Source organism: Triticum urartu, chromosome 3A (assembly GCF_056163025.1).
Source record: "Triticum urartu cultivar PI428250 chromosome 3A, HENAU_Tu73, whole genome shotgun sequence".
Lineage (NCBI taxonomy): Eukaryota > Viridiplantae > Streptophyta > Magnoliopsida > Poales > Poaceae > Triticum > Triticum urartu.
This window is the reverse complement of record NC_141875.1, coordinates 488,811,719-488,820,747: the sequence shown is the minus strand read 5'-3', so window position 1 is coordinate 488,820,747 and position 9,029 is coordinate 488,811,719. Positions and strand designations below refer to the sequence as shown.

The 9,029-nt window shown below is 49.5% G+C and overlaps 2 protein-coding genes across 2 annotated transcripts; one reads left to right on the top strand and one right to left on the bottom strand.

Annotated features, from left to right (window-relative positions):
* The first annotated feature begins 1,503 nt into the window (after nt 1-1,503).
* LOC147980220 (uncharacterized) lies at nt 1,504-1,833 on the top strand. Its single transcript, XM_087515520.1, has one exon. The coding sequence runs from the start codon at nt 1,504-1,506 to the stop codon at nt 1,831-1,833; it is 330 nt and encodes a 109-aa protein (XP_087371646.1).
* Nucleotides 1,834-3,529: 1,696 nt separating this feature from the next.
* LOC125546898 (putative HVA22-like protein g) lies at nt 3,530-4,746 on the bottom strand. The gene is made up of 4 exons (XM_087516851.1): nt 4,655-4,746; nt 4,467-4,541; nt 3,899-4,019; nt 3,530-3,786 (listed from the first exon to the last, which is right to left on the bottom strand). The coding sequence occupies exons 1-4, from the start codon at nt 4,744-4,746 to the stop codon at nt 3,562-3,564; spliced, it is 513 nt and encodes a 170-aa protein (XP_087372977.1). The 3' UTR covers nt 3,530-3,561.
* Between the last annotated feature and the right edge of the window lie 4,283 nt (nt 4,747-9,029).

Below are 9,029 nucleotides of genomic sequence, written 5' to 3'. Positions count from 1 at the left end.
TCTCTACGGTGGTATGTGGAACTTATTTTGCAGGGTCGGGCACTATCCTTGTATTCAAACTCTTCTGTGGCGTATTCGGAGGAGGAACCCGCCTTGCAATGCCGAAGACAACACTGCGCGCCGGACTCATCGTCATTGAAGCCTGGTTCAGGGGCTACTGAGGGAGTCTTGGATTAGGGGGTCTCTGGACAGCCGGACTATATCCTTTGGCCGGACTGTTGGACTATGAAGATACGAGATTGAAGACTTCGTCCCATGTCCGGATGGGACTCTACTTGGCGTGGAAGGCAAGCTAGGCAATACGGATATGGATATCTCCTCCTTTGTAACCGACCTTGTGTAACCATAGCCTCCTCTGGTGTCTATATAAACCGGAGGGTTTTAGTCCGTAGGACAACATGCAATTATATCATAGGCTAGCTTTTAGGTTTAGCCTCTTCGATCTCGTGGTAGATCAACTCTTGTACTACTCATATTATCAAGAATAATCAAGCAGGACGTAGGGTTTTACCTCCATCAAGAGGGCCCGAACCGGGGTAGAACATCGTGTCCCCTGCCTCCTGTTACCATCCGCCTTAGACGCACAGTTCGGGACCCCCTACCCGAGATCCACCGGTTTTGACACCGAACCCCCTCCCCAAGCTAACCGGCGAAGGCAGCCGACAACAGAACAACCAGCAGAACAACAAGTGAAAGGCCGACCAGCCGGCTCAACGCTATGACAACCGGCTCATCCCGGCCGCCGAGCAGGCACCCGCGGCCGAGCCAGCTGCCAAACGCTGGCAAACCGGCAAGACAGCGTGGCAACCCGCCATGACTTTCGAGGAGATGCTTGACGCTCTCTGTAAGCACCACAACGGCGCGGGGCCGTCCACCCACACGCTTCGGCAGTGCGCCATCACCAAGCGCATCATGTGAGGCGACATCCCGCCTCCTCCGGCTCCGGCTCTGGGAGCAGGGCAGCCGCCTCCTCCTTTGACTAGCGGCGCAATGTGAGATGACGTCTACCCCGACTAGAACGCAACCTACGTCGTCTTCACCAGCCTCGGCGACGCCAAGCGTAGTGAGCGTCTGCTCCGGCAGGAGGTGAACACCGTCATCCCGGCCAAGCCAGAGTACATGCACTGGTCAGAGCGCTCGGTCAGACCACCCGGTCGTCATGCCAAACCCGGGTGGCTACGCCCTCGTCCTCAACCCTGCCATAGTCACGCCCCAGCGCACGTGCAAGTTCTCCCGGGTCCTCATCGATGGCGGCAGCAGCATCAACATCCTCTACCGCGACACCATGACCAAGCTCGGCCTTGAGGCCAAAGACTTGGAGCCGACCCGGACGATTTTCCATGGCATCATACCGACCTCTCCTGCTCCCCGATCGGCCGGATCCGGCTCGATGTCCCGTTTGGCGACAACAACCACTTCCGACGCGAGCCGCTCTGGTTCGAGGTGGTGGACTTGTCCAGCGCGTATCATGCACTGCTGGGCCGACCTGCACTCGCCAAGTTCATGGCGGTCCCCCACTACGCCTATCTGAAGATGAAGCTGCCGGGTCCGAAGGGCCTCATCACCATCACCGGCGACTACCGCAAGTCACTGGAGTGTGCTCGAGATGGCGCCAAACTGGCCGAGTCACTGGTCATAGCCGAGGAGCGGCGCCAGCTCGACCAGATCGTCGCTCTGGCCAATGAGATGCCTGCCGTGCCGGCCCCGACCAAGGAGCCGACCGACGAGGCCTCGTTCCACCCCTCCAAGGAGACCAAGAAGGTTAAGCTGAACCCGGAAGACCCCAGCTGCAACAAGTACATTGTTGTTGGCACCCGCCTCGACAGCAAATAGGAAGGCGAGCTCGTCGACTTCCTCCATGAGAATCAGGATATCTTCGCATGGACCCCAAAGGACATGCCGGGTATTCCGAGGAAGTACGCCGAGCACAAACTCCACATTCGCAAGGACGCCAAGCCTGTCCGCCAACCCCTACGTCGTTTCTTCGAGGAGAAGAGAAGAGCCATCGATGAAGAGGTCGCCAAGCTTTTGGCGGCCGGCTTCATCATTGAAGTGTTCCACCCCGAGTGGCTGGCCAACCCAGTCCTCATCCTGAAGAAAAACAACACCTGGCGCATGTGTATCGATTACACCAGCCTAAACAAGGCTTGCCACAAGGATCCATTCGCCCTCCCGCGGATCAATCAAGTCATCGACTCCACCACCGGCTATCCTGGATGCTTACTCCGGCTATCACCAAATAAAGCTGGACCCGACCAACGCCCCGAAGACGTCCTTCATCACGCCCTTCGGGGCGTATTGCTACATCACCATGTCATTCGGCCTGAAGAACGTCGGTGCCACATTCCAACGCTGCATGCAGAAATGCCTGCTGCCGCAACTCGGCCGCAACATCCACGTCTATGTGGACGACATCATGGTGAAGACCAAGCAGCAGCTCACGTCCTGGACGACCTGAAGGAAACCTTTGCTAACCTGTGCGAGTACCGGGTCAAGCTTAACTCAGAGAAATGCATTTTCGACGTCTCGGCTGGAAAGATACTTGAGTTGCTCGTCTCGGAGCGTGACATTGAGGCGAACCAGGAGAAGATCAAGGGCAACAAGCGCATGCGCAAGCCGGCTCAGCTATGCGATGTCCAGAAGTTCACTAGCTGTTTGGCCTCGGTCAGCCGGTTTCTCAGCCGGCTGGGTAAGAGGGCCTTTCCCCTGTATCACCTGATGAAGAAGACGACGCCGTTCGAATGGAACGACCAGGTGGACGAGGCTTTTCGGGATCTCAAGCATATGCTCTCCACCGCCCCCGTCCTGGCCGCACCAAGCGAGAAGGAGCCGCTGTTGCTCTACATTGCCTCCACCTCGCGGTCGATCAGCACGATGGTGGTGATCGAGCGTCCAAAGAAGGGAAAGATCCAAGCCGTCCAACACCTGGTCTACTACTTGAGCGAGGTGCTCTCCGCCTCCAAGTAGAACTACTCGCACTACCAGAAGATGTGTTACGGCGTGTATTTTACCGCCAAGAAGTCACTACTAGGAAAGGCTACTAGCAGCGTGGGTAAAATGGCTACTAGCAGCGCGGGTACCCGCGCTACTAGTATCGCCCTACAGCTAATAGTTAGCAGTAGCGTGGGCTAAACCCGTGCAACTACTCACTTTGTTAGTAGTAGCGTGTGCCACCCACGCTACTGCTATTTCATGCCCGCGCTACTACTAATGAAATAGTAGTAGCGTGTCTACAATACCAACGCTACTAGTATCCTAAGTACTAGTAGCGAGCAGTTTTTCCCCATGCTACTACTAACTTATTAGAAATTTAAAAAATAAAATCAATCAATTCAATTCTATCACACAATTGCCGTATCTACTATCACAGTTCCTCATTGTAGAGGCAACTCGTGTATAATTCATATCTTTTACATAAGTAAGAGTGTAAACACAGTGTTGTGTGTGTCAGCTACCTATGTAAGTGGTTCTTGCCATGCAAATTCAAAACTTTACCACTACTTCTAGACGTCAGAGACTAAGACACGTTGTTATGGTCCGATCCAAAAATTGGCTCACTCGTCAATGCGTGGCGCCTTCCCGACCTGATCTCACGGCCTGCATCTGCGATGAAACACAGCGGGCACCCTCAACGAGCCACACTGGACCGATGGCAGCCGCCGCCTTGAGTTGTGACGCCGTCACGTCCCTCGCCCTAGCCTTAAGCTCAAGAAGGCCCCGGTCGATGTCGGCCTCATGCCACGCCACCAGTGGATGGAGGAAGCCATCGTACACGTGCCCCGCACCCTGAAATCCGAATACCATTAAGATTCAGATTCAGAATTGGCCACATACCGAATCAAGTCTATCTAAAATGTTGATCATCTCTCGGGCTCGGGGTGTCTGATCGACTGCTTACTCGTGTGCCGGGGTGCCAGAGGTAGATGACGACCAACAGCTTCGCATCTCCATACATCGGCAGCCACGACACCGTCCAGTCCACAAACCTCTCGACGACTGTCGGCATCGCCACTAGAACCCTGCAGCATTACCAATAGAGGTTCAGAAACTACAGATTCTTCAGAAGAATGACACGGAAAAATAATGCGGTGCATATCGATGAAAAAGACAAGGAGCATACTAACCCCTTCAGGTAGTGAAAATATAATGTAGAGAAATAAAAAGGGAACATGGCTCAGCATTTGCATTGATAGGGACAGATATACAATTGGGGATCCACTAGGTAAATAAATAATTCTCATAAATCAACAACATTGTCTGCATTTAACATACTTTAAATAGTGTCCCACATCCTTGAGCAAAACCCAAACATTGCTACCTTCTTCAGGGCTCGAGCATGAACTGATGCGCTCTGCTTCTTGTACATACGGCTGTGCTGCACTGGTGTTTATGCAAGGGGGTCAGTGTTAAAATAACAGTGAATTTACTATGAGAGGGGATGGAATGCCTGAATTCAGAATGCTAACCTGATTGACCACCTGTTGCCGCACAAATCTATGGTGTTCAGGAGTTTGGTAAAATTGACTAGACAATGCCCAAAACTGCTTAAAAAAGATCTAGAAAGAGATAAGTACTAGTAGAGCATGTTTGTACTAATGATGCTAAATATACTATTCTCAAAAAGTAAACACAAAACTGAATCCGGTAGGTAGACCTGACAATTGTCGTCTCCGTTAACCTTGAGCTCAACCAGGCCATACAGCACCAACTTGTCGAGAAGTCTTCGGTGATCTGAAAAGGCTGCATTTAACATATTATCTTAACCGGAAATAGGGCAAAATCCAAGAATACCATAAAGAGCAAATAGTTAGCACGTGGATCATCACATTTCAAGTAGAAGTGCTACAGGTGAAATCAACTGCTCAGATTAGATATACAAGAACACTGCCTATGTGCCCTTGAACTCTCCAATATGAGATCATCAATCCATGCTAAACTACAACACGCTTGGGATCATGTACACAACAGTCACACCAAGTGTAGATGCATGACTCAGAACAAGTAGTAGCCATAAATAAACATAGTGAAGCAAACAAATTAACATCAATTCAATCCACCCACTCGGATCACAAACCATATTTGAGCAGTTTTAGAATTCACACTACTGCAGGATGCTGTTAGCGCGACACTACGATCAAAGACCCTTCGAGAAACTGTGTGCGATGCCATAATCGCAAACGGTGCTGTATGAAAACCGTAAAAAATGTGTAAAACGTTTGCGATGACGGATGCATCAAACACAGTTCAGGTTTTAGTTGTGTGTGCGATGAAGGACATATGGTTCAGTTTAGTGAACTATTTGCGATGAGGAGGAACAAAAGAAACGGGCAGCCAGATGGAGATGTGTGCGATACACATCATACGGTTCACTCGGATGAACTGTTTGTGATTAGGCAACACAAAAGAAACGGTCAGCCAGATCAAAGGTGTGTGTGATATACGGCATGCGGTTCACTCGGATGAACTGTTTGCGTTGAGACATGAGAACATAAACGGTTCAACTTAACAAGATGTGTGTGATACGCGGCAAACAGGTCTGTAATCAGAAATGTGTCTCAAGACCGATAAGAACACATATGGTTGTTGCTAATAAGACGTGTGCGTTGTGAGCAAACGATTGCTGGTATACAATTGTGAGTGATTGATGAAAACATCACCGACGGGTTCCATTGTTTAGTCCGTGTGCGATGTGATTTTCTTTGTCCGCACACCATCTATGCTCTGCCTACAGAGCTTCAACATATATACTTAAAAAGTCAGCATTGCATAACCAAATTAAGCATACAATTACACAAGTGACTACACACATAACATTTGCACACACCAAAGTAAGCAATTACATGCATACTAAAGTAGGAGAAACAAGGATCTAATTATCTACTTATTGTTGCGACGACGCTTGCCATTGCTCTGCTTCCGGCTGGATCCTTGCCTGTTTTGGGGAAGGAGGGACTTCCTCATGTCAACGATCCGCCGGTACATGTCATAGCTCGTGTACGCCTCCTTGGCCGCGTACACGACATGAGTTTTGTCGAGTTTCTCCATCCAGGCCGAGTGCCAGGCACGCTTGTCCTTGTTGCACGAATCCTTCATGTCTCTGTACTAGGGGTCGATGATGGCCTCGGCGAGGTGAACCGGTGAGTCATTCTCATGCTCCTTGCTGCCCCTGATCTTGTATTGGCCCTGGATGTCGAAAAGATTCTGGCAGGTGATGCCCGAATTCTTGAGCGCCTTTATGTCGTTGGTGATGTCCATCGTAGCGAACATGTAGTGGGGGTTGTTGACAAACCTGGCGAAACACTCACAAGGCCTTGTGGCCAGGCAGTAGTGGTAGACGAGGACGTGGTGGCGCACGCACATCTGGGCAACGGCGACCTTGGGATGAGACCTGACACGAGCGCGGGTGTACTCGAGGTCGAACCCGACCACCTTGTACTTCTCCTCAGCAAGCAACAGCTCCATGATGTGGATGGAGTGCTCCGCCCAAACCGGGTCGTTGGTGTACACCACTGAGAGGTCCATGAACCTTCTGTGGGTGTCTACCATGTCACGCATGGTGAACTGCTGCTTGTCGTCGGCAGCCGCTCGGAGAGCCATTGGAGCCGCGCAGGATACCCTCTAAGAATTTCTCGTGGTGGGTGTGCTTCTTGCAATGATGGAAAGCGATCGAAAGGTTGAAGAGACACAAGGGTAGGTTAAATGGCCGCTGTAATAAATGGGGGCTGGATGGCCTGTAATCGTCACATCTTGTCACAGCGTTCATAGCGGAGGATTCCAGAATCCAGTGCACGCTTGACAACACCGCACCCCAGGCGTGGGCTCAAAGAGCCTGTTCCCGCGCTACCGCGCTGTTTACAGTGCAAGCTTCCCGCCCAGCTAGTTTGGCGATGCGTCGGCTAGAAGAGGGACAAATCGTGGGCGTTTATTGTCAAAAGGCTTTGTAAAAATGAAGTGTGTGGAATGACTTCGGTCATAAGTTTACCCTTGGGTGATGAGGTCAAAGTTACACAGAAGGGTGATGATGGACACTCGAGTGCGAGAATTAATTCTGCGATCTACACTGCAGACGGTGGAAGAAACCAACTGTGTGCAATATTGTCGAAGATCGCAGTCGAGTTAGCTATACAAATCATGTGCTGTGAGATCGACAAGGTAAACTGATTCGAGAATGGTTAATAAAATCTAAGACCATTGCATATTAAGGTCAAAATAGTGCTAGCAATATACGTGTCTCATACGATGCCATTTCAACGATTGTACCACAAAAGCTCGAAATGTTACAAGGTTCAAATTCCAGAGTTATATGTCTCAAATTCGAAGATTACAAGGTTCAAACTGATATTAGAAATGAAATTCAGCTCATCAGTTGCAAATGCTCGCGCTGATGCGCTGAATATGGATACCAGAGAGGTTCAAACTAATATCACCGCTTCTAAGTCTGGCTTCGAAACCTCACAATTTTTGCAAAGGGGCCAGCCACTGAGAAGTCATGTATGGGGTTGACCCGATGACTTCCGATTACTCTGTCATATGAAGTTCCAAAATGAAATTCAGCATTTTTGGAGCCTACTCCATTCTGGCGCAGGCGCCGGCGCTGATCAACAAACCATTCATTTTTGTGAAATAAATGTAGGGCAAACCTCATTTCCTTCATCACCCTTGCTCTGAGAACAAAGAACTTGGCGAATATAATCTCCGGTATGGTCCCTCGGTAGGAGTTCAAAGTAATTTCTGAGAGATGCAGATCTAGGCATTCAACGTGATTGTTATATTGTATCACATTATCAACCACTGGGCCTAATCTTATCTGCAAAAGAAGAAAACGCGTTAGTGCCTACATGCAGTTTTGAACATTACTACAGGCCTAGCTATTTGGTTTGCAGGATTTGTAAAATGCACTAACATGCCATCTTCGATCTGACATGATTAACACGGGCATTTGATTACATTCTAGAAAAATGTAGCCTTCTTCACAAGAGGTTGGAGTGGATGAAAAGTTCCCTAAGAAAACTAGTACAGATGAATCCAAAGGAGAAATTCTTATTGATTGTAACCATATGGATCAAGCAACAAATATGGGGGGGCATGTATGTACTGAAATCCTCCAAAAGAACCTTCAGAACTTGTAGTACATTGTCATTGTAAACTTGGAAAAAGGTGTCACAAATTGAACTCCCTTATGGTTAACATTTAACAGGAAAGGAACATCACCTCGATATATAGCTTCTCCAGGCACGGAAAGCATCTCAGGAAACTGACAACTTACTCCAGGTCGGGCCCGATAGATTCTAGTGCCAAGACCTTCACTGTGCATAGTTTCGGGGTCAAGCTTGTCGGAATCATTTTCTGAATGGCAGACAAACAAACATCTTCAAATTAGAAATAATGTTAATTTGTAGAAGGAGAGGTAGAAGGCAGTTGTTGTACCTGAACGGGTGTGGATCCAATAACAAGTTCAGAGTATTTGTCAGACGAGTAGCCCACCACTGTCAATTTCGGCACAAAAATGACATTGATTCTTGTTGGACCTTCTTGATCAACTACAAGTAATATCTCAAGTGCAGGTGTGTCCTGGATGACCATACCGTGGTCCACCTTTTGTGATGTCTTCCTGCCGCACCAGCAACACACATAAATAGTCCGGAGAGTCATGGAGGTGATGTGGAAGGTACTCAACCCATTGATCGCCTGAAGATGAAGGTACTCGAGTGCAGTACAGCCACGAAGCAGGCGCTCCATGTCACCCTTTGAGAGGTAGACAACGATGAGCTCGAGGTGCTTCAGTCATGGTAGAATAAGAGAGGGCGCGTCATTAAGGGGTGGGAAATGGTAGTTCCTGAACTTGGCAACGCGCAGCGTGGGCGCGAGGCTGAGTGCGGATGTTGGCAGCGACCGCATATGCCCATCATCAAATGTGAGCTCCTCGAGCTGATCTAGGGCGGGGGATCCGAACCAGTCGTCAAGCTTGGCTCGGTCCTTGCCGTTGGAACGGAACTTTCCCATTCTAAGGCCTTTGGTTGGGCCAAGGT

Excerpts from the sequence above, each read along its gene's own strand:
- LOC125546898 (XM_087516851.1), bottom strand. The coding sequence starts at position 4,746 with ATGCAGCCTTTTCAGATCACCGAAGACTTCTCGACAAGTTGGTGCTGT. Across the intron at positions 4,542-4,654 it reads ACGGAGACGACAATTGTCAG|TTTTGGGCATTGTCTAGTCA; the intron begins GTCTACCTACCG and ends TTTTTTAAGCAG. Across the intron at positions 4,020-4,466 it reads GGCAACAGGTGGTCAATCAG|GGTTCTAGTGGCGATGCCGA; the intron begins GTTAGCATTCTG and ends GTAATGCTGCAG.
- LOC147980220 (XM_087515520.1), top strand. The coding sequence starts at position 1,504 with ATGGCGGTCCCCCACTACGCCTATCTGAAGATGAAGCTGCCGGGTCCG.